General features: G+C 32.2%; 1 protein-coding gene across 12 annotated transcripts in view; it reads left to right on the top strand.

The window, feature by feature from the left end:
• Positions 1-25,477, top strand: part of LOC145261200 (endothelin-converting enzyme homolog) — a 662,230-nt gene that overhangs the window by 132,552 nt on the left and 504,201 nt on the right. For 3 of the 12 annotated variants that reach the window (XM_080119529.1, XM_080119530.1, XM_080119531.1), the window contains one exon: positions 8,195-8,224. The exons of 8 other annotated variants lie outside the window; for them this stretch is intronic. In XM_080119529.1, coding sequence (XP_079975655.1) covers positions 8,195-8,224 — 30 coding nt within the window. Of the gene's footprint in view, positions 1-7,843; positions 7,979-8,194; positions 8,225-25,477 lie in introns of those variants that run through there. One more of the 12 variants, XM_080119537.1, reaches the window with a different exon arrangement.

Genomic DNA, 25,477 nt, shown 5'->3' with positions numbered 1-25,477 from the left:
ATTGAGCTATTTTAATAGAATTAATATTGAGCTATTTTAATAGAATTAATATTGAGCTATTTTAATAGAATTAATATTGAGCTATTTTAATAGAATTAATATTGAGCTATTTTAATAGAATTAATATTGAGCTATTTTAATAGAATTAATATTGAGCTATTTAAAAAGAATTAATATTGAGCTATTTAAAAAGAATTAATATTGAGCTATTTAAAAAGAATTAATATTGAGCTATTTAAAAAGAATTAATATTGAGCTATTTAAAAAGAATTAATATTGAGCTATTTAAAAAGAATTAATATTGAGCTATTTAAAAAGAATTAATATTGAGCTATTTAAAAAGAATTAATATTGAGCTATTTAAAAAGAATTAATATTGAGCTATTTTAAAAGAATTAATATTGAGCTATTTTAAAAGAATTAATATTGAGCTATTTTAAAAGAATTAATATTGAGCTATTTTAAAAGAATTAATATTGAGCTATTTTAAAAGAATTAATATTGAGCTATTTTAAAAGAATTAACATTGAGCTATTTTAAAAGAATTAATATTGAGCTATTTTAAAAGAATTAATATTGAGCTATTTTAAAAGAATTAATATTGAGCTATTTTAAAAGAATTAACATTGAGCTATTTTAAAAGAATTAATATTGAGCTATTTTAAAAGAATTAATATTGAGCTATTTTAAAAGAATTAATATTGAGCTATTTTAAAAGAATTAATATTGAGCTATTTTAAAAGAATTAATATTGAGCTATTTTAAAAGAATTAATATTGAGCTATTTTAAAAGAATTAATATTGAGCTATTTTAAAAGAATTAATATTGAGCTATTTTAAAAGAATTAATATTGAGCTATTTTAAAAGAATTAATATTGAGCTATTTTAAAAGAATTAATATTGAGCTATTTTAAAAGAATTAATATTGAGCTATTTTAAAAGAATTAATATTGAGCTATTTTAAAAGAATTAATATTGAGCTATTTTAAAAGAATTAATATTGAGCTATTTTAAAAGAATTAATATTGAGCTATTTTAAAAGAATTAATATTGAGCTATTTTAAAAGAATTAATATTGAGCTATTTTAAAAGAATTAATATTGAGCTATTTTAAAAGAATTAATATTGAGCTATTTTAAAAGAATTAATATTGAGCTATTTTAAAAGAATTAACAATGGAATCTTTAGATTCCAATTTCTATTATCTTTAACAATTGCCTACAGAGTTCGATTCTAGCCTTTTCTTAATATCATCTTCACTTATCTAGTATGTCTTCCTACTTACATGAGAAGGGGGCAGCCCTTTCATATGACAGCTATCCAACATATGTCCGCGAGTGAAATGAACATTTAATCAAATAAGAGTTATGTGCACGTGTGTGTCTATTAGTGATGGGACGAATCCAATATTTTTCCGATTCTTTATAAGTCTCAATATTTAATGATAAAATGGTTATTTTGTCGAGATTACCATAAAAAAAACACATCTTAAATGTGTATATATTGTCTTAAACGTAAAATCACTTGTGAGGGGGTAATCTAGATTTGTTTTACTGGAAGCTTAAATCAAATATTTATTTCATTACTACTAGCAGTGGAAGATTGTTTTTGGTTCCCCAACAAAAGGAGGGGGGTGTCTGTAAATTCACCCTCGTCTGTCCGTACTTTTCTCAATAACTATGACTTGGAATTTTTTGAAATTTTGCGCAAACATTAAGCATGATATGAGTAAAGAAGTAACAGAACAGATTTTTCGGGAAAACTTTGGTTGCCCCCACCCCCAACCCATGGGTGCCTTTCGTGTCAAAATTGCTAAAATTGACACTTTTGTGCTTATTAAAAGAAATCGAAACTGCATATCGGTGTGTAGAATTTTTGACTGTTCGATCAGACAATCCCAAAGCCAAATCATGTTTACGAGTTGAACATGTAGGAGACTGAGTAAGAGAAAGCCTCGTAGCTCGAATACTGTCTGGCATTCGAGCGCTTTGCTTTTAAATGTTGAACTTGTAGCTCCGAAATTTGCAACTATCTGTATTGATTGGTTATCTGGAACAGTAGCATGCCATCCTAACTTATAATCAACTCTGAAAGCTCTCTATGTTGAAGTTACAGATTCACCATTCCTCAAAAACATTTCTACGGTAAAAGCACGATGTGCATCAGTTCAAACCATATTGCTTGATGAGAGTACTTGAAAAAAAAAATGGCAAGTTATTAGTTAAATGAAAATATCATTGTCACTTGCGGAAGTTCATTAGTAACAAAGTTGGAAGTTTAAAATGTGAGAGATTTTTCTGTTGCACCCTATGTTAGCGTATTTACAAGTTATACTTGGCCAACGTTGTCAGGGAGCGTTTTAATTTCAAGTTTGTTAAACTTTAAATTTTTTACGTCTATTTTTCTTTTTCTTTCTTTGTCTTTTTCCTATCTTTTTCTTTCTTTGTCTTTTTCCTATCTTTTTCTTTCCTTGTCTTTTTCCTATCTTTTTCTTTCTTTGTCTTTTTCCTATCTTTTTCTTTCTTTGTCTTTTTCCTATCTTTTTCTTTCTTTGTCTTTTTCCTATCTTTTTCTTTCTTTGTCTTTTTCCTGTCTTTTTCTTTCTTTGTCTTTTTCCTATTTTTTTCTTTCTTTGTCTTTTTCCTATCTTTTTCTTTCTTTGTCTTTTTCCTATCTTTTTCTTTCTTTGTCTTTTTCCTATCTTTTTCTTTCTTTGTCTTTTTCCTATCTTTTTCTTTCTTTGTTTTTTTCCTATCTTTCTTTCTTTGTCTTTTTCCTATCTTTTTCTTTCTTTGTCTTTTTCCTATCTTTTTCTTTCTTTGTCTTTTTCCTATCTTTTTCTTTCTTTGTCTTTTTCCTATCTTTTTCTTTCTTTGTCTTTTTCCTATCTTTTTCTTTCTTTGTCTTTTTCCTATCTTTTTCTTTCTTTGTCTTTTTCCTATCTTTTTCTTTCTTTGTCTTTTTCCTATCTTTTTCTTTCTTTGTCTTTTTCCTATCTTTTTCTTTCTTTGTCTTTTTCCTATCTTTTTCTTTCTTTGTCTTTTTCCTATCTTTTTCTTTCTTTGTCTTTTTCCTATCTTTTTCTTTCTTTGTCTTTTTCCTATCTTTTTCTTTCTTTGTCTTTTTCCTATCTTTTTCTTTCTTTGTCTTTTTCCTGTCTTTTTCTTTCTTTGTCTTTTTCCTGTCTTTTTCTTTCTTTGTCTTTTCCCTGTCTTTTTCTTTCTTTGTCTTTTTCCTATCTTTTTCTTTCTTTGTCTTTTTCCTATCTTTTTCTTTCTTTGTCTTTTTCCTATCTTTTTCTTTCTTTGTCTTTTTCCTATCTTTTTCTTTCTTTGTCTTTTTCCTATCTTTTTCTTTCTTTGTCTTTTTCCCATCTTTTTCTTTCTTTGTCTTTTTCCTATCTTTTTCTTTCTTTGTCTTTTTCCTATCTTTTTCTTTCTTTGTCTTTTTCCTATCTTTTTCTTTCTTTGTCTTTTTCCTATCTTTTTCTTTCTTTGTCTTTTTCCTATCTTTTTCTTTCTTTGTCTTTTTCCTATCTTTTTCTTTCTTTGTCTTTTTCCTATCTTTTTCTTTCTTTGTTTTTTTCCTATCTTTTTCTTTCTTTGTCTTTTTCCTATCTTTTTCTTTCTTTGTCTTTTTCCTATCTTTTTCTTTCTTTGTCTTTTTCCTATCTTTTTCTTTCTTTGTCTTTTTCCTATCTTTTTCTTTCTTTGTCTTTTTCCTATCTTTTTCTTTCTTTGTCTTTTTCCTATCTTTTTCTTTCTTTGTCTTTTTCCTATCTTTTTCTTTCTTTGTCTTTTTCCTATCTTTTTCTTTCTTTGTCTTTTTCCTTTTTCTTTCTTTGTCTTTTTCCTTTTTCTTTCTTTGTCTTTTTCCTTTTTCTTTCTTTGTCTTTTTCCTTTTTCTTTCTTTGTCTTTTTCCTTTTTCTTTCTTTCTTTGTCTTTTTCCTATCTCTTTCTTTCTTTGTCTTTTTCCTATCTCTTTCTTTCTTTGTCTTTTTCCTATCTCTTTCTTTCTTTGTCTTTTTCCTATCTCTTTCTTTCTTTGTCTTTTTCCTATCTCTTTCTTTCTTTGTCTTTTTCCTATCTTTTTCTTTCTTTGCCTTTTTCCTATCTTTTTCTTTCTTTGCCTTTTTCCTATCTTTTTCTTTCTTTGCCTTTTTCCTATCTTTTTCTTTCTTTGCCTTTTTCCTATCTTTTTCTTTCTTTGCCTTTTTCCCCGTCTTTTTCTTTCTTTGCCTTTTTCCCCGTCTTTTTCTTTTTTCCCCCTGTCTTTTTCTTTTTTTTCCCCCTGTCTTTTTCTTTTTTTTTTCCCCCTGTCTTTTTCTTTTTTTTTTCCCCCCGTCTTTTTCTTTTTTTTTTCCCCCCTGTCTTTTTTTTTTTTTTTTTTTTCCCCTGTCTTTTTCTTTTTTTCCCCCCCCTGTCTTTTTCTTTTTTCCCCCCCCCCTGTCTTTTTCTTTTTTTTTTCCTCCCTGTCTTTTTCTTTTTTTTTTCTCCTCCCTGTCTTTTTCTTTTTTTTTTCTCCTCCCTGTCTTTTTCTTTTTTTTTTTCTCCTCCCTGTCTTTTTCTTTTTTTTTTTCCTCCCTGTCTTTTTCTTTTTTTTTTTCCTCCCTGTCTTTTTCTTTTTTTTTTTTCCATGTCTTTTTTGGTTTTCTTGTCTTTTTTGGTTTTCTTGTCTTTTTTGGTTTTCTTGTCTTTTTTGGTTTTCTTGTCTTTTTTGGTTTTCTTGTCTTTTTTGGTTTTCTTGTCTTTTTTGGTTTTCCTGTTCTGCCGTTTTTTTTTTTTTTCTTCTGTCTCTTTTCCTTCAGTAGTCATAGAATTAGTTGCCATTTCTGAAGACTTTTCAACAGCAGGCCAATCTTTGTAGCATAAAATAACCCCCATGCAATTATCACTTGGCCTCTGCTAGTGAGATGTATGCTGTAAGTTATTGTTTGCTCTGATAAATACATCTGCTGGATGTGAAAAGAACTGGATTGAAATCCAGTTAGAGAAATGTGAAAATCCATTTATTGCATGCAGACATTTTCTGAACTATGTATATAAATATGTGTGTGTGCACACACAGATTTCTGCAAAGATAGAAAAAAACATTCAAACACAGTAAGAATCAGGGTGTTCCAAAAGTCTTGGGTACATTTTGACATGGAATATCTCAAGAACTATTAAGGGCTAGCATGAGTACCCGGTGTTGCCCAGGTGGAGAGATAGTATCCTAAGGCTATTGAGCAACCCCCAGTAAAAAAAAATGTTTCAATCAAAATAGCAGAGAGTGCCTGTGCAACAGAAAAAAAAAACCCCAAAAATACTTATGACGTCATGAGTCCTCAACATAAGTCTTCAAAACTTATGTTGAGATCATTAGGCATACAACTAAATGTTGATGCTAAAAATTAACCCCTCCTTGCAAAAAAAAAAAGCCCAGTTGACCAGCACAGAAGTAATCTTTTTGGCCATTTTTTTTAATTGCTTTTATTTTTAATTTTTTTCATCCGAGAGATTGATCTTTCTAAGAATACCACTTTTCTCATGGTCCGATGTGTCTGTTGAAAGTTTTTGGCAGACATACAAACACACATAAAAACTAACCCACATTTTCCCCTTTATATAATAGACTAGCAGGGGTACCCAGCGTGGCCCGGGTGTTTGTAGGTGTGTGTGTGGGGGGGGTGATCAAAACAACCTTGTTAAAAAAAAAAAAATATCGGTTGGGTGTTTGGAGGTGTAAAATAAAAGAAAAAAAAAGTTTTAGTAGGGAAGTAGGCTTGAACCCCGAACCTTTGACGTGGAGATGGAAACGAAATGGAAAAAAACCCTGCAACCTAGCTATCTCGGCCACGAGAGAAAAGGAATGAAAAACCTTAATGTAACGTTTATAAGCTGAAATTAACAGGTGCGAGAACCTTAAGTCGCGTGATGTTTGACCTTGAAACAGGATGCGGCTGCAAGCCAGTTTTCGCTTGTTTTATACTGAAAAGTGAAAGATACACGGGACACGCTAAAAATCTGGAAAAAATAGCGCGTGAAAGTCGGGCAAATTAAATAGACAGCCGACCCCGGTTCGTAACTCATAGATATTATCATTTATATGTGATATAAAAAGTTTTAAGAAGGAATGAGTCGACCGAGAAGTCCGGCGAAAAAAGCCTTTTACAGACATACACAAAAAGCGAACATACATGCATACACACATTTTCGCTTTTATATATATAGATAAGGATCTAAAAAAAAAAAAAACTTAAGGCGTTTAACTTTAAGATCGCACCACTTTCATCTTACTACATAGGCATAATTTACACATTGGTTCCCATCAAATCATCGAAGTTAAGCAACGTTGAGCCTGGTCATTACTAAAATGGGTGACCAATTTGATAATTCCAGGTGCAAAAACTTAACATTATCATCTCTCCTAATGGGGATATATATGCGGCTGGGGACTGCTTACGAATTTCATACTCCCATGGAACTTCCTCCTTCAGAGGAAGCTGGTTGAACAAAAAATAGGGTTAGTGCCGTTTCACACATACGCCCATAGTTAAGCAGATATGAGGACAGAAGACTTTTGGAACACCCTGCATAAAGGAAAGGTCTTAATTGTTTGTCTTTCCTACGTTTTGTCCCCGAGGTACTTAATTTTGATATTTAGTGTATTTTATGCTCATGCATGTGTGTGTGTGTGTGTATACATATAATTATTCCAGTTTAATGTTTTCCAGAGGTGAAGCAACCAAAGAATTTTTAACAAGGTTAATACAAGAGTATTCAATAACAAGATATACTTTTTATTTGTTTGACATAAGTATTAATATATCGCTACACATTTATGAGCATGTTTCAATCAGCCAGTTACGTTACTAGAGACCTCTTTAGGCGATAGTGCTTTTACAAAAGTAGTCTGTTATGGACTTTTGTATAAGCAATGTCATATGAAGAGGTTTCTGATTACTTATAACTGGCTGATAAAACATGCTCATGAATATGTAGCGGCATATAAATGCTTATGTAAAACAAATAAATGTGTGTGTGTGTGTGTATATATATATATATATATATATATATATATATATATAAATAAAATCACATTGACACAACTGTTTTCGTCAGATCACTGAAGCTAAGCAACGATGAGCCTGGCTAGCACCATATGGGTGACCATTGGAAATTCTATGTGCTGTATGTGCTCTCCGCTTATCTCAGCATTGTTTCCAGTTGTCCTGAACCTCCACTTGCCACTGGTATTTAACACTGTTGACACTGGAGAGATGTGGTTGGAGATTGCGCAACTCTTGCCACAAAAAATCCATGCACAGACACCCTTACAGTGGGTATCTATAGTCTGTCAAAACTAAAGGAAGCTACCATACCCCCCCCACACACACGTGTGTGTATATTCAAATATTGTTTAACACAGCTCTTCAATGTGGCTGAATAAGCAAGTGCCTCAAGCTAGAATCGAAACTCTATTCTGCACTTTTAACCACCTGGCTCTTTGCATATGATGAAATGGACACAAAGCAATTTATGGTTGATGTATATTAGTTTATGTATGTTCTACCGCCCCCAACCCTTTTTTTTTTTTTTTTCAAAATATCAATTTATGTTGCATTCATCTATCTGCCTTATGGCCTCCATAAATAATTGCAAAGTAATTATTTCATGTAGATAATTTGTTTATTGCATTGTCCACTACTAATATCATATGAATGTGGTTCATTAAAAAGTGAAAATGTAAACATAATTCGTCCTATTTATCTAAGAAATGTCATTCCAGAGATTCCTATCAGAAAAAAAAAACAAAGAGGCAAACACTTTCTCTTTCAGTCAAAATAATTTCTTTCTCTCTTTTTTTTTTTTTTTTTCTTAGTGTCAGTCGTATTCATCTTATGTATGTGCTTTGTTTGTCCTTAGTTGTTTTGGCTTTTGTTATTGGCTTTTTTATAAACAGGACTGAACCTTGAATTTTTTCTGATCACCTAGGTAAGTAATTTAACTACCCTTTTTATTTATATCTTTGGGTGCGCAGATGTTTAATATTTCATTTTATTTATTAGTTCAACCCCTACATCACCTGAGCCACTACTACTCTACCATTGATCTTTGTCTAAGTTAAAAAAAAAATAAATTAATTAAAAAAAAAATAAATAAAACGGCAAGTCTTAACTGGGTTATATTTTTACTTTCTCATTACCGCAGTCCAAAATGCTTGGATTTCAGATGAGAGAGGTAACACAATTCATTTATCCATTTTTATTCTGCAGCTTTCTATTCCATCCAACCCACTCTACACCCGTTTCCCCCTCAACCCTATACTACCCTCTATCCAAACAAATGTCAGTCATGGTGCTTTTTTATCCTCAAGAAAAAAAAAATCATTCACTTTGTATTCTGTTTGTAACCTTATTGGATTCCTTTTCAAATTTTACGTGAAATGATTGACAAACGTAACGTTTTATTTTCTGTGGATCTTATGTACATTAAGCACCCCCAGAATTTGATGCTAAAAATAGGGCAATTTTACTTTTAATATTTTTTTACATTCTGAACAAACGATATGTGTACTTCATTGTTATAAGTGAGGTTTGTTCAGTCGCCTATGCACTGCAATTTTGTTTGATAAGGTAAAAATGGACATCATCAACTCGATGAGATGAACTTTGGACAGAGTTAAGCAGAATATCAACCAAAACCTGCCCGATTCTGAGACCGTCATACAACGTGAACAAAGTAGAAAACCTGAATTACAAAAAGAAAAACAAAAAAAAACTTTTCTTTATGAATAATTTTTCTCATTTTGTTTCCTTTTACATTGATGTAAGTCTTCAGAAATGAAGAACCCCCCCTTTTTTTATGGGGAGGGGACACTTGATCTCGACATGTGATATGCAAATATTTGAACATTCCATTAAAGTTCTCATTTACCTTTCAGACATGGAGTAAAGAAAATTACGAACATTAATTTTCCCTCCTCAGTTGACCAGTCCACCAGGTTTTAGTATGTCTTTCTTATGGTCTCCAGGACAAGAATTCATCTAGTCTGGTGGAGTATCCAGCTTTATGGCATTACTCGAGGCAAGATCACTTGGAGAAGGTTCACCATTCCTCGTATAAACCAGTGTCGAGTAGCCATTACGAGAGGATCTATTGTGAGCAGATTCTCAACTATGACTTGCCAGATTCTTGGACCATTATGCAGTCTTAAGAAGAAAACTCTGAACTATTAAATCAACAAAAATAATTATTGGATAGGGCAATGAACAAAGCAATATTGCTTCAATTTTATATGTATGTGTGTGTATATATGCACAATCACGCTAACACACCGGTTCTCGCCAGATAACCAAAGTTAAGCAACGATGAGCCTGGCCAGTACCAGATGGGTGACCATTTGGGAAGGCTAGGTGCTGTATGTACTGCGCAGTGTCGTAGAAATTTCCAGGTTGGTATCTGGGGGCACGTTTAACTCACAGGGGAAGATACACCTCTTGAATAAAGATGGAAAGCAATAGGAAACTGCCGTCTTTACTTGTCTTCCTGAGATTACAATGGCTCTACAATTTGGAGAGCTGTGGTCGCTGATGCATGCATATATCCATGTTGTGTATTTGTGTAAAAGATGTTTAAAGGATAACTATCTAACATAATGTGTGGGTATAAAAACGAATTAAAGAAAAACGAAACTTATATTAGTTGTACCTACCCAGCATAGCCCAGGAATCATTTTGATTTCAATTTTTACATTTAAAATGTAAGCTACGAAAGAAAAAAGGTGAAAATAGGTTTCCCCTTACATTTTATGTTTTTATTTATTTATTTATTTTTATTTATTTTTTAGATCATTATATAAAATTGTCTCCCTTGTAATTTTACTGGAATAATCAAAGCAAATTACACTTTAAGGACGCTATTCACAGATTAAAAAATTGTCAGATGCATTGCTATTTAAGTCTAACATGAAAATTCTGACTGGCTTAAATTTATTAGATATCCATGTTTACTTGAAGCACTTGCTTGATCACTGAATATGCAAAAAAAAAAAAAAAAAAATTTGATATCGCTGTTGTGTGTGTAACTCCAATTATAATACATTTTGGGCTCGGATCTGTTCTGTCTAAAAATGGTTGTGCAATAATATTGTTGGCTCAGTTTGTGCTGAGCGTCTTTAGAGTGAAATGTCAAACCCAAGAGTTTTGGAGAAACTTGAATTACATACAATGTGCCGTGTGGTGTGTAACAATGTTTTTTAGCTGATAACCTGAGCGTTTTCACTAACTTTGCACTGTAGTCCAACCAGCAAAGTCTCCTCTTTGAAAGAGATTGGTTGAGGAGTATGATCCTGCATTATATCTTCATTTGGGTAGTATTGGAGAAAAAATGATACCTGCAGAATTCGTCTGAGGCAGTATAGGTTTAACACTTCTAGCTTTTTGAGATCTGCAGCTCATCGGCCAAGTCTTGCAGCTGGAAAGAAGTATTCACTTAGGAAGTGAATACTGTAAGATAGCATTCATAAGCTGTTTTTTTTTGTTTTTTTTTAACTTAAAACAACCTTTACTATTATATAAAAGTAACCTTGTGTGAGTTTGTTCCCTATGGACTCTGAAATGGCTGAGTCGATTTTTATGAACATCTGCACAAATGTACTCGTGTACTGCCAGATACATATATACGAGCTCATTGTAAAGGTAAGGGTTCATATTTTTAACTCTATAACGTTTCAAAGCTACAAAGACAGAAGTTGTATCAGTGAATCGAGTGACCTTTTTTGTTCCAGAGATTATTTTTCTACATATTGACCACTATTCTCAATGCACTTTTGCCAGCCTCTTTTGATGCCTCGGTCATAAGTCTGGGTATTGTATTGTCACTCACAGCTGTTATCACTCTGAAATTTAAACGGTTTCCTAACTGTGCTGAAATCAACTGCATCAACTTAAATGTTCAACAAGTGGGGGTGAATGTTGATCAGTTCAGTTTTTTTCTGTATGGAGGAATTCAATGACTTATCTCTGCTTCTGATGCACATCCATGACAGGCATTGCTTTCTTAGTCTCATGCCGTCAATATCTGCAACGGATTAAACTTCCAGGTCACGAATGCATAAGTTCAGTCATCATAACAATGCAATTTGTAATCCCCTTTTTACCTATTTGTCAAAAAAAAAAAAAATACGATTAGCAATTTCATTGGGTAATAAAACCTGCTTATTATTTAATTCAAATTGACTGTAAAGCTCTAAGTTTCTATTGCGAAAAGTATTGGGTTGGATAGAATGTTATCGATGAAATCTATCGGAAAAGTTTACATATTTCACTGACTAGGAATGAAGTATCGATTTGTTGAATCCAATACTAGTTAAGTTCAACTTTGAGAATCCGATTAACGTTTCTTTATTGGACTAGCCTGGGTGCCCGGCGTTGCTTGGGTGTTGGAAGTATGTGAGCAAAAACCAAGTGTTAGTAGGCAGGTAGCCGTACTACGAAAGAGGAAAGGAACGTGAAAAGAAAGTGACGTCTTTGCTGTTGCGTCCATCGCCAAACCGGAAGTGGTGAACCTTAAAATTAAGGCTAGTCATTTGAAAAAAGGGAATAACTTTTGAAAAAAAAAAAAAAAATCAATGAAAAAAGCGATCCCTCCTTGTAGAAAAGTGCCCAGTTGAGGGTGGACGAATTAATGTTTTTAGCCAATTTTTCGATATGTTGTCCGAAGGGTTGAGATTCAAAATGTTACCGGTTTTGTGAAAATCCGTCGCCTCTGTCGAAAGTTTTGCAAAATATACATGCATTTAGACAGACAGGTGAGATTTCTATTATAGATTAGCGGCGTTGCCTGGGTGTTTAAACAGACAGGTGAGATTTATTATGTTAGCTATAAAAGTATTTAAGAATGTAAAATAAACAATGCAAGCTCAAGACGATTATGTAAAACTTAATTAAAAATTTGTATTCTTAAATTAAGTATTTTTTATATTTTATAATTTGGTTATTTTCTGTTTTAATCAGAAGATGGTAGACCTCAGATTTTACATCGGTTTTCTTTTTCCTAGATACTTGTCTTGCTGAAGACTGAGGGTACATCTCTCTTGGTAGAACAAAGCCCTCCCAGATAATAACCTGGAAACATGTGCATGTATATATATATATATATATATATATATATATATCCTCTTATACTTTTTTTTCCTGCATTCATAATCATTATGAATCCTTAAACTCTTGGCCTTCGGGACAAGATCAAAGTGTAGTATCTGTTCTTCAGATCCTGTGGGGAGGCATAGTAAATAGGTACTATTAAAAACTTTTTTATGCAAGTATGATTCAATTAATATTTGTAGTTTTTATTTTATTTTTTTATTTATTTATTTTTTTTCAATGCATTAACCTCCAAAATTTATTGTATATTTTGCAAATCTTTTCTGAGAAGAATTACAGTTTTCGAAACTCCACGGAATAAGGTTTTTCAAGCTTATTTGTACTCCTTGTTGGATAATTAAAAATTCTGTATACCTTCTTTACAGGTGTTTATTTTATTTTTTTTTTTTTAAATTTGAATAAATTTTTAATAAGATTTTTCTATTATATAAATATATATAATGAAGGGTGTTTCCTTTAATAAAAGCAGTGAGCATTAAAATAAAACAAAGAAAAAGTACTTTTATACAAATAGTTGGTTTATTCCAGCTTAATTTTGGCATTCACAATTTAAATGCAATTTTGAGAATATAGCTTTGTGCATATATAGTGTAATCTAGAGGTTCAATTTACATAAACTCTGTATCAAATTAAGCTGTATTTCGATAACACATCGAATATTTTCTTTCAAGTGGTCTATTGTGCATGATTTATCAGCATAGACATGGGATTTTATATATCCCCAAAGAAAATGGGGTTAAATTGCATGAATAAGGTGGCCAGTTGATAGGTCCATTTCATAAACTTATTTGTTTATCAAATGTAAATAAAATACTTGCACAATTTACAAACACTGCTCGGGTGTTAGTCTCTTGATGACGAATTGCCAAATCAAGCTGAAATAAAAAATAAATAAATAACTGATAGTGGCCAGATCTGCAAGAAAATACTTATCAATTCTGTCTATCGGTTCTTAAAAAATACAAAACAAAACACCCTGGTTGTGTGTGTATGTAAAATGGAAATTGGACAATAAAATTACAAATGAATAATGCCAAACAGTAATTTGTTATAAACTGCTTCAAAAATAGTTATGCAAATTACGGTTGCAAATATCTGTTTGGATGTTGTTTTATTGATTTATTAGAAAAATATATATTTTTTTTGTCTCATCCTAAGATTAGATATTTTGTGAATGACTTCCAACTTTTCTTGTCTGTTGCCATTTTTCTTGTATCAAATCGTCAATTGGCCCTCTTCATGTGTTATAAGCAGCTTATCCCTTTCCTTTTAGATGTAAGACTTTTTAGTAATGAACTAGGGGGGGTGCCTGGGGTGTTTGGAGTGTGTTGGGAGAAAAGTGTTAGTAGGTTGGCAGGCTTGAACCCGTGACATGAAGGCAGGAAAAGTGAAAGAAAACCTGATAGCTTACCACTACTCTGACGCCACAGGAAGTGGAAAGCATTTAAATTTAGTGATGTCAAACTTGTCAACTCTTTGATAATTTAGTTAAGAAATGAAAGTGGCTTTTAAACCTGGCCTGGGGCCAGTCAAGCTTTCGCTTTCTCTCGTATTTATTTTCTTCCCTATGATGTCGTTCCCCCGAAAAAAAGGGGGAACTCTGGCGGTGTCCAAATGAATAGCAATTATCTGATATGAGGGGTTCCCCCCACAGTGATCAAAGCTAATTGCTTTTGGACGTCCCTGGAACGAAAGCCAGAAATTTGCCTTTGCTCTCTATTAGTTTCGCTTTTATAGAAAAACACGAACAAGGAAAAGCGTGAATTTTGTAAAAGTCGCTCAAATAAAAGATAGAGGACCTTCGTTGGCAAATCGTAGATATTATAATCTAGTGAGTATATAAAAAGTTCTAAAAAAAAAAAACAAATTTAAATCTACATAAATTAGAAAATGACATGAGTGAGTGTACATATACAGGGTAGAACAATCAATTTGTCACCCTAAAGTAAATAACACAACAAATTTATTTTAAAACTTTTCTTGAAAAGTATCAATTCAGGTAACTTGATTATGTAGTAGAGCTGACATTTATTCAATGTAGCACCCTTCAGCCTCAATCATTGCCTCGATTCGGTATGGCTCTGGAACTGGGAGCATACCTTTTCCACAAGTGCCAATGGGAGCTCAGGTAATACTCGCCAGATAGTGGTGATCAAGCTGGTTTTGGTGTTGTGGGCGGTCATGTTAATGTTTTTAATGTATGAACAAATGAAGAAGTCCAGTGTATTCAGGTTGAGAGAGGTGGAGGGCTAGTAAGATAAGGGTACGTAGTTGTAGCATTCCTTGATCTCTTTGGGCTTGTGGGCTGGCGCCAAGTCCTACTGCCACACTCAAGGTCTGTCAGTGGCCATTTGGCTTGCACCAGGGAATCACTGTTTTCTTAAACACATCCAGGTACACTTTGGTGTTGACTTTTAAGCCGACTTTGATGATGTAAGGTGGCATGATGTGGCCCTCACTTGAAACCACACCAAAAACCATGGGTTGTCTGATGTGTTGAGCCGTGCCATCAAGCTTTGAACTCCTCAAATTTGCATTTTGAGGATTTTAGCAATGGTCCTGTTGTCATAACTTGGATCGGTAGAGAGCATGAGTTGTGCAGCGACGTGTCTGATCTTGCTTGTTGAACATTGTGTCACTTTCAGACATGATAGAAGGCTCCTATTGCTCTTGGGATTTGTACACAACTGGCCAACTAGTAAATGGTCTGCAACAAAAAAAAAAAAAAAAGAAAACCAGTTTTCATCAAACGGAAATGGAATCTTTTTTTTTTTTTTTCTTCTATGGCGAGAATTTTATCATTCCACTTTTGTATAAATATATTTGAATTTGCGATTAATACAAAAACCTTTTCTGCATGTAATATATATTTTAAATCAAATCGTCGGATTTTCATCCTTTAAAGAGTATCATTACTGTGTACACTTTATGCTCATAACACCATATTAGTTTATTGTTGGTGTTCTATCCTTCCATTTCACTTCTAATATTGTCGCAAGAAACTGAAATGTTGGAAATCATTCTTATACATATGGCTTGGATTAAATTAAAATCGAATATATTTGAAGTTTTAAGGGAACTCCGTCTCCATGGGTCACTTACAGGTCAAGGGTAACTTAGAGATTCTGGACCACTTCCATTGTCTTCTGTGAAGAATTTTATACACATAATTTGATTTTCATAAAAATAGGATTTTATTTAAAGGGTTATGCTCTTATAACCCTCTTAGAACTGCACTTGAAGATTTGAAAACTCTTCAGTTCTCATTCCTGGTACATTTTACGGAAGTCGTAGAACTCCTGAAGTGCTAAAAACAAAACTTAGAGCTATATTTTATTATTCAGACTACTGTTATCTTCAATGCTATTTTCACTAAGTTTTGGTTCTGACCTTAGTGTATCTTGTTGAACTCGTGGAATTTCGAATGGAATCTTTCATTTAATCCACAATGTTAGTAACTTTTTCTTTCCATCAGGCATGATCTGATAGAAGTCTGCAAGGACCTGTTGCATAACGTATAAAGTACATAGGCAAAATGTAGTTGTCGGGGACACTCTTTTGAAGGGTCAATCCTCAGAGCGGATAATACTAACACAATTGCAAATTACTTAATTCCATCAATCCTGACTGGATAGACCATGCTACCTCTGCGGATTAAATAAGAGTTTTGTTCAAAATTCCACGACAGAAATTTCTTTTGGAGTTTGACAGAAATTTCTTTTGGAGTTTGACAGAAATATTTTTTGGAGTTTGACAGAAATATCTTTTGGAGTTTGACAGAAATATTTTTTGGAGTTTGACAGAAATATTTTTTGGAGTTTGACAGAAATATTTTTTGGAGTTTGACAGAAATATTTTTTGGAGTTTGACAGAAATATTTTTTGGAGTTTGACAGAAATATTTTTTGGAGTTTGACAGAAATATTTTTTGGAGTTTGACAGAAATATTTTGAGAGTTTGACAGAAATATTTTGAGAGTTTGACAGAAATATTTTGAGAGTTTGACAGAATACAACTGGAGAAGGTCGGAGGTTTAATTGGCCATAATGTTGTGTAAATAACACTGAAGAGAACAATAGTCTAAATAATCCAAATTATCAATCCTCATCTTAAAACGGCATTAAATAACCTGAAAAGGGTTGATATGCCGTAAAACAAAAACAACCAACCAATCATCTTAAAAATTCAGAAACATGTAATCTTTCAATGGTAAGAGGCTTTTATTTTTATTTTTTTTGACATTGCCAACAGCAAGTATTAATTATATAAATTGAACATTTCTTGGATGCATGAAAATTAATAAATTACACAAAATTATATTGTCAAGACTATTCCCATGACGAATATTGGCAAAAAGCATGCAGTGAATTAATTCAGTGTCTGTGACTCTGATCGGGGTTAATTTGAAAGCTCGACACAGTATTGCAGGATATGGTTTCCAATTATCAACTAGCATTGCAGTTTTTTGAAAATCAAGAAAACGTCAAATCCTTACCATCATCGCCACGTGAAACGGAATACATTCTATTTGCTGCAATAATTGAGGAATTGACGATTACGAAAAACAAAAACGATTTCAGACGCAATAACTCGGATGTGAACGATCATGTGACCATTTATGGTGATAATCAAGGAAGTGCAGTTTTAGTTGGAAATCCTGTTCAAAACAAATGCATACAAAAGGTGACAGAACTAGTGAAAAGATTAGTTACAAGTGGATAAATTAGAATTAACTAGGAGAGAAGAATGAGGTTATTTATTTCAAACGGTAAAAAAAAAAAAAAAAATGATGCAGGGAACTTTTATCTAGACTTTGGAAAAAATATTGTAATCTTAAAATTTAATTATCATGGTTGATTTTAAAAAGTTAACGAACTTATTGATTTTTTTTTTTTTTATTATTGATATTTTAAAAATATTTTGAATTAAATTAAAAACGGCAATAACGAAAGTGAAGTCTATACATTATGTTGAGTCGTTCAATGCATGCGTGTTAAAAATTAAATGTGATGGCGTGAGATATCTAACTGGGGGTTTGACTACCCAGAATTTGGTTGCTATGCTTGAAAAATAATCACCTCTTTAAGGCAAAGTTCCCTGCTGACATTTAGTCACTTGAGATACTACAGAAATTATGGCCACTTCAACTGATTGACACTTGTTCAATTCGTTTTCATGTCCAGTGATTAAATGGGTGAAAATTCAAGTGATCCGTGTGATGCAAACAAGTCATTTTATGTATAATAGCGTTGGGATGATTAATCTGAATTGAGAATCTACAAAATCAGAACTTTTAGGGAATCTAAAAATTTTTTTTAGCTTTACTTCTGTGAAAAACGATTCTCCTCATTGTTTTTATTTGTTCTTATTTAAAACTTAATTTTCCATGGCTTGTATTAATGAAGAAAGGATAAATATGCATTAATTTAACACTAGAAGCAAAACTAAAATCTGTAGAACATCCCCGCAAGTGTATTTGTATGTTTGGGAAAATGTATGCTCATATTACATGGGTTTTGGCAGAAACTCGACCCCCCACCCCACTCCCCCAAAAAATCCATATTTGATAATTTAAAAGAATAGGTATTGGTAATTGTATCTGAATCGGAAAAATATTGGAATCGTCCCATCACTAATGTCCCCCTGTCTCCCCCTCTCTCTCTCTCTCTATCTATCTATCTATATATATATATATATATATATATATATATATGTTATTTGTTTTTGCGATACGTTTTGAATGTATTCAATTATTTGCAAAAGTGCATTTTTACCTAAATGCGAACTGGAAATAATTTTCCCTTTAACCAGCTTGGTACCCCCACATGGGGAGCGACAAACATATTGTTTTTAAAATATAATCATCCACTGACATGCGTTTCATCGTCTACGACTCCTCAGAGTGTGTGTGTGTGTGTATATATATATATATATACACACACACACATATGCACTAATAGGTTTGTAATAGTAATATACTGCTTCACTCATTTTTATGCTCATCTAAAAAACAAAAGGTCCAGTATTTTTTTTTTTTTTTTTACTATAAAAGCATGCAATTGTTTCTGCCATTTACTGATATTTTTTATACATATAGTTCTTTGCATATGCTTATTCTTGTACCAGTAAGGTATTCATAAACTCTGAATATGCATAAAAAATAATGCGCACACACAAAGGAAAACGGAATGGAGGATTTAGTTGTTGAGCAGGCTGTGGACCTTGCTCATCAGTAGATGATTTGATTTTTGTCAGCCTCGTATTTTAAAATATTTTGTATTCCTATTCTGCCCCCTAAAAACCTTTTTCAAATATTTCAAAGGAACTGAAATTTGACGAATATTTATTGATATTGAATGCGTAACATATCTCACATTTGATTAAAACTAAAAACTAATTATAGCACACATTACGATCCCTTATGCATAGCAGCTGTGTTCCAAAATTCATAATGATCAGTTAAGTAGTTTCGAAATGAAAACTGCGCAGACAAATCTATAACCATATACACATTAAGTTTATATAAATTAACCAGCAGGTGAGGGGCGTCTGGCTTTGCCTGGTCGTAATATATATTTTAATTTGTCCAGGTTTTGTATACATTAGTCGTAATTTCAAAAGTAAAAAAAAAGTATTTGGGTGCCATCGGCTAGAATCGAAATCCAAAGCAAAACTAGCATTCAAAGCTGGTGACGTTACCACTGTACCAACTTGAGAAGCATATGAACTGATTAAAATTTTAAAAATAAACTAAGATAAATGTACAAAATGCATAAAGATTTTTTTCAATTTTGACCCATCCCTTAAAAAAAACTATTTTAACCGGCTAAAGACCCATAAAAGAATTGTCCATAAAAAATCCAATCATTTGAGACCTTTAGCACAGCTCTGCAACTTTTAATTTCGGAAGAGTGAAAATATGGACACAGACAGACATATAGCCTTTTATATATCAGATTTCACGTTTTAGAGGTTAGGTTCCTGTTTATTTCATGACCGATATTGATGGGCCCCCTATGGTACTTTGTGAATTTCCCCTCTGTTGAAATCGGTTTATGCAAGTATCAAGGCTGCAAGATCAAAGATTTAATTAGTATCTGAAGGATTCAAACCATTTGGAGGCTATAGATTAGTGTTAGGATAATGGTGCTGTCACTAGCAGTGCAGAAGATGTTTTATTTTTTATTGTTAGTGGTAAGGTCCGTTTCTGTGGATGAAAATTCTTGTGGGTGGCCTATAAAATGTTTGGTGCCCCCTCCCCAAAAAATGAGGGATTGGACCTAGTACTTCTGTTCATTTATTCTCACTTTTCTTAACCTTTTGATTTTTTTTTTTTTTTTTTTTTTTTTTTTTTTTTTTTTTTTTTTTTTTGCACAAATGTTAGTCATAGTCAGAGTAAACTTTTCACTTGTGGAGGGGAACCCCGCATGCTCGGTTTGTCTTTCTTTAGCTTGCATTTGGATTTTTATTGTAGAGTTTTGAACGATTATTGATACTTAGATGATCGTTTTGTGTCTCCCATTTTGTCGTCTTAAGTTAGCAATCAAGCACTACTTGTGTTTTGAATTAAACGCTTTAAACTAAGTTATGACCAAAAAAAATAAAAAAGACTTATCTATGTAGGTAGAAAATTAACTTGCTTTGCCTTTTAGGAACATTTGTTATATAAGAGTGGAACCTTAGATACAAGATTGATTCAACTTGGTTTTCATATCCTAAAAGACGTTTTACGCATAAATCGTAATCCGTTCCAAGCTTTATGAGAACACTCCTTAAATTTTATAAAGGTAAAAACAGAATGAAATAGAAGCCGTAATACCTACGTTATTTTCACCTGCTATTATTATTATTTTTTTACTTTGACATCCGAATATAAAATACTATTTATAAAAAATGACAAATATGACATAATTTTTTAATCTTTATTTTAATCATTAGGACATCAATCAAATCTATGGGCACAAAGAGGTGCTGAAGAAAAAGAATTCAAAGCGAAATGGGTTATTTACTTTCTTACAGCTAAATTACGATTTCTAAGAAAAATAACACTCCCCCACTCCCTACAAAAGAGTGTACTATAAAAATTAAAACAGAGAATCTTCAGTCCATATTCTTCATATTTGGTAAAAAAAAAAAAAATTGTAATATTCAAATAAAATTTTAATTCGTGTGTGTGTGGGGGGGGGGTTAAGTAGAAACAATAAATTAAACTCCAAGAAAAAAATGTTTGCTAGATAAAAATCCACAGCAATTTCCATAAAATTGCTGAAAAATAATTGAAATTGGATAAAACTCGGATTTTATTTATATATATATATATATATATATATATATATATATATATATATATATATATATATTCGCCAAGAATTAGGCGCCTGAAAAATAATCTTTCTGTCACTCGTTTGCTTCAAGTATCTTGAAAATTTTTTTCATATGCAGGGACAAAAAAAAAAATATTCACATCAAGTTTCGTAAGCTTAAAATTTCTTAAGAGTCTTTCATATCTCGAGGTTCTACTGTTGGTTTCTTGATCATAATGTTGAATACATGTTGGAAAAAAAATTGTTTTTTTTTTTTTTAATGTATTCTCTCTTTCTATCTCCACTAAAAGTGTGTAACTGTCTGCAAAGTTTGAACATATTTCTCATGCTAATAAAAACTTTAATCCCCAAAACACGGCTTCTTGTGATTTGATCATAATTTCAGCTACGAGGCTGTATGAGATTACCCTGAGTAGATATCAAACTTTAACACAAACACTGAAATTATTAATAGGAATGCCACAATTAGTGGTATGCAAACAAATAATAAACAAGTTTTTATTCCAACAAAATTTTACCAACAGATGTGATCTTTGAAATTTTGATCTCATGACATTTTCTATTGTTCCTCTTTACCACGTATGTCAATTCATTTAATTTTAACTTCTCTCTTTCTCTCTCATATATATATATGTGTGTGTGTGTGGTGTACCGATTAATTAGCGGATAATCGGTAATCGGCCAATTTGCCGATCAATCTGCTGATTACTTTTCTCTTTCCTATTAAATTTAAACAATTTCATCACTGCCAAGTGACTCATCAGATAGGTTTGACACATTAACATGGTAACTACTAATTTAACTGAACAATTAAGTATCTCGCTACTAGTATGGCTTTTGCCTTTATTAAATAAAAATACAAAGTACAATTTAACATTCTTAAATGAATATAATTCGATAAGAAAAAAGAAATTATAAACCAATTATAAATTGTAATTATTTAAGTGAATAACTATAAGCTGAAGTTCTGCACCTCGGTTCATACACATTATCACCTCTCACTCTCAACAAATGAAGATGGTGCACTTAAATATTTTGAAGCTAGTTTACTCAGCAGTGGTAAGATCTCCTATGTCATCTTTCACCACTGAAATGAATCATCACCTCTTGCGAGTAGTGGTGAAGCTACATAATTTGTGCACTTAAGCATAAGGGATTTACTACTTTTGAGTTTAAATTGTGATTCTTGTATTTCTGTTGTAATTGAAATCTCTGTTTAACTCTGCAAGTTTTGATTTCTTATTGTCGGCTTATTTGAAGCTAATTCACAAAACGGGCTTAAAAGAGACAGTTTTACTTTCATTTGATCTTCTTGACCCTCAACAGAGCTTGAAGAAATGTATCCTGCTGGTCCTGCTTTATCATCAGTAGAAAGTAGATGTAGCATCCAATTCTTAGTGTTTTCCATGTCATTCTTTTGAAATTTAAATTCGAATCTTGGATCTAGGAAAATAGACAGATTTTTTTTTTATCGTTTAGATAGGATGAAAATCTTGTTTTCGTCGAATTGTTTAACAGTGGTAAGAATTCCATTAAAGTCAGACATATAATTAGATTGGACAGCTTTTGAAAGAAATAACCTCAAAGCTAAAATTGTAGGTATTATCATCGATATGGTTGAAGTTTTGTGGCTTCTTTGATTTCTTCAAATGGACTTAATAACTGAACAATTTATTGAACAAGTCCCCGTTGGTAAGTTGTTAAGGTAGGAATTTTAACAGCATCCATTACAGAGCTTTTCATTGTTCTAAGTTTCTTTTTAGCACACATATTGAGTTCCAATGTGTGGTCATGTCTTCGATGAGTTTGTTTTTCCAAATTAAGCTGATCCTGTATTTCAGTTTATTTACTAATTGCTAATGGAGTGATTAAAGTGAGACTATATTTCTCTTAATTGTAATGATTGGCTTAACAGCCGGTTGGGAAAATAATGTCGTTTATTCAGTTGCAATATATGCATAAAGAATGGTAGTGATTCTAAACCACATTCCCTGACAGCAACAATATTTGTTCCTGAATCCCGCAAGATTAAGAAAACTTAAAATTTTATACTCACCAAGAATACTGTGCAATTCTTCACTTACTCTTTACCTGTGTGTGCACCAGAGAATAGAAAAACTAAGTTCAGTCATTTGAAAGCCAATTACCTGTCAAACTCAGAAAGGGAGCATTATCTATTGTAGCTGTCTAAATGTCTGTAGTCCATGAAATATTGCTAATTTCAGCAAGAGATGATTGAATTTTTGTTTTTACTTTTGTAAATATAAAGGCAATTATTTTTTTCAGTGAAGTAGTTTTTGGTAGAATGTTTTAATTTGATCAAAGTTTTGCAATAAACCTTTTAAATTCAATGTCGGATGTTATAGAATATGGTTGAATAGCAACAGCTATTATTTCTCCTACCAGATAACAAATCTCTTGTGATCTGTGATCATTAATATCCCACATTTTGTTCTTGGCCAATATTGATTCTATAATAGTTTAGTGTTTTGCTGGAGAATCCTAGAATGTCTGTCTCCGAACATTCATTGTTTCCTTTGCTTATCTGCAACTTTTGCTTCTTGGATGAACATTTCTAAACTAAAAACTAATTATAGCACACATTACGATCCCTTATACATAGCAGCTGTGTTCCAAAATTCATAATGATCAGTTAAGTAGTTTCGAAATGAAAACTGCACAGGCAAATCTATAACCATATACACATTAAGTTTATATAAATTAACCAGCAGGTGAGGGGCGCCTGGCTTTGCCCGGTCATAATATATATTTTAATTTGTCCAGGTTTTGTATACATTAGTCGTAATTTCAAAAGTAAAAAAAAAAGTATTTGGGTGCTATCAGCTAGAATCGAAATCCAAAGCAAAACTAGCATTCAAAGCTGGTGACGTTACGACTGTACCAACTTGACAAGCATATGAACTGATTAAAAATAAACTAAGATAAATGTACAAAATGCATAACGATTTTTTTCAATTTTGACCCATTTTTGATCCCTTAAAAACCTATTTTAACCGGCTAAAGACCTAGAAAAGAATGGCCCATAAAAAATCCAATCGTTTGAGACCTTTAGCACAGCTCTGCAACTTTAATTTTGGAAGAGATAATTTGAAAATATGGACACAGACAGACATATAGCCTTTTATATATCAGATTTCACGTTTTAGAGGTTAGGTTCCTGTTTATTTCATGACCGATATTTGGATGAACATTTCTAAGATGTATGATTAGTCTTGGTATTGACATCAAAATACTTCCACCAGAACACTGGTTGCCATAATGTTTGAAGGTTGTCAATATTTACTTAATTTATTTTATGTATTTAAATTACTTATGTCTGATATCTAATTAGTAATTTATCTCAATAAAATGTACATTATCTAAAGCAGAAAAAGAAAAATATATAGGTGATGGTAGCAAGAGTCCAAAAATGAGGAACAGGAGTATGACTGAAGAATACTTTTTTTCGGTTTGCACACCATCGCAATTTACTGTAGGAATCCTCGATGTTAAAACTGAAAGATAGCATAATGATTTTAAATTACCAAAAAATGTTTATTTGAAGAAAAAGGAGGAAAATAATGTGCCTCAAATTCAGTGCATTTACAATCAAGAGTATTAGCTCTATAATAAGTATGAAATCTGCATAAATTAAAATATTTAAGCATATTTTACAACTGGGCAATACTTAGCGGCTTATTAATATATATCTCTATACATATTTTGATTGCATAAATTACCCTTTGGACCAAGTATCGTAGGTTTTCAACAAGAGATGCCACATACAAATTCAATACATCTACCCTGATAGATATCTCATGTAGCTTATGACCACCATTTCTGCCACATTCACTCGTGATAATAAAATGCTACATTACATCTGATGAGCAACATCACAATCGGTATATCTACAGAAGAAGGACTTCCTATTTTTCTCTCTCGATATTCAGTGCTCTCACCACTACCAGTTGACGTGGGGACAAATTCTATATTTTCTTATATTATGCTTGCACCGCCATTAACTAGTTATCACATATATATACATAACATACTTTTCCATTTTTCAATTCACAAATAGTCTTCCTAGCCTTATTCTTGTGATTGTGATTGGCTAAGCTCTGACCATTCTTATATTCAGAATTAACGGTATCCTCATAAACGAACACTAACCTACCATTCAGATATGGCGTTGCAATGATACCTATTTTTCCCCTGTGAGTACATTGCTGCATTCCTTTTTCTTAGATTATGTTGACAAAACACAATGGACCTTTAAGACATGAAATAAAATGCATTGGTCCATTTCATTTTGCGTGAATTTCAGTTATTTACAATTACTGCTACATGACGAACACAGCGGCCACGGAAGTAGATTTGCTTATCATGCGCGTGTCTTTACATGTAGGAAATTGTCTCCACAAAATCTAATCGAGATTTTCGAAATCAGTATACTCGTAAAAGTCCACAATTTAATGAACCTAATGTAAAAACTACTTTTTAAAACAAAAAACAGTAGGAAAAGGAAAGTAAATAATAAAAAATAGTAAAACTTAGATTTATTAGGGTAGGTATTTTTGTAACCAGGTCCGTTCACTCGGAATAGGCCAATGGTTTTCATTAAAAAAAAAAAAAAAAAAGAATAGTAAAAGTTGTGAATTGATTAGGGTAGGTTGTTTACATGGTCGTTTTGGTTAATGACTTACATACGCTTGGTATAATCTGGCAGCTTTCGTTGTTCGCCGAGCAAGACTCACGGAGAAATGGAATTTTAAATAATTTGTAATTCTATTTTTAGTGCTGCCTGCAATGAGGATTGCACTTTCAGCCTCTGCAAGAACCTGTCACGTATTGAATAAAGTACTTTGTAAAATTAAGTTGTAATTTACACTCTGCTGGGCATTGACGCTTTGAGCCTCGATGGGTGACACTCAAAATATAATTGCAAATTATTTAGGACTTCTACCTAGTCATGGCTGATGGAATGAGCACATGATACCCTCATGG

This window comes from Euprymna scolopes, chromosome 37 (assembly GCF_053919585.1).
Source record: "Euprymna scolopes isolate OS-2025 chromosome 37, ASM5391958v1, whole genome shotgun sequence".
In the NCBI taxonomy this organism is placed as follows: domain Eukaryota; kingdom Metazoa; phylum Mollusca; class Cephalopoda; order Sepiida; family Sepiolidae; genus Euprymna; species Euprymna scolopes.
Note: the sequence above shows the minus strand (reverse complement) of the source record. Positions and strands in the feature narration are given on the sequence as shown.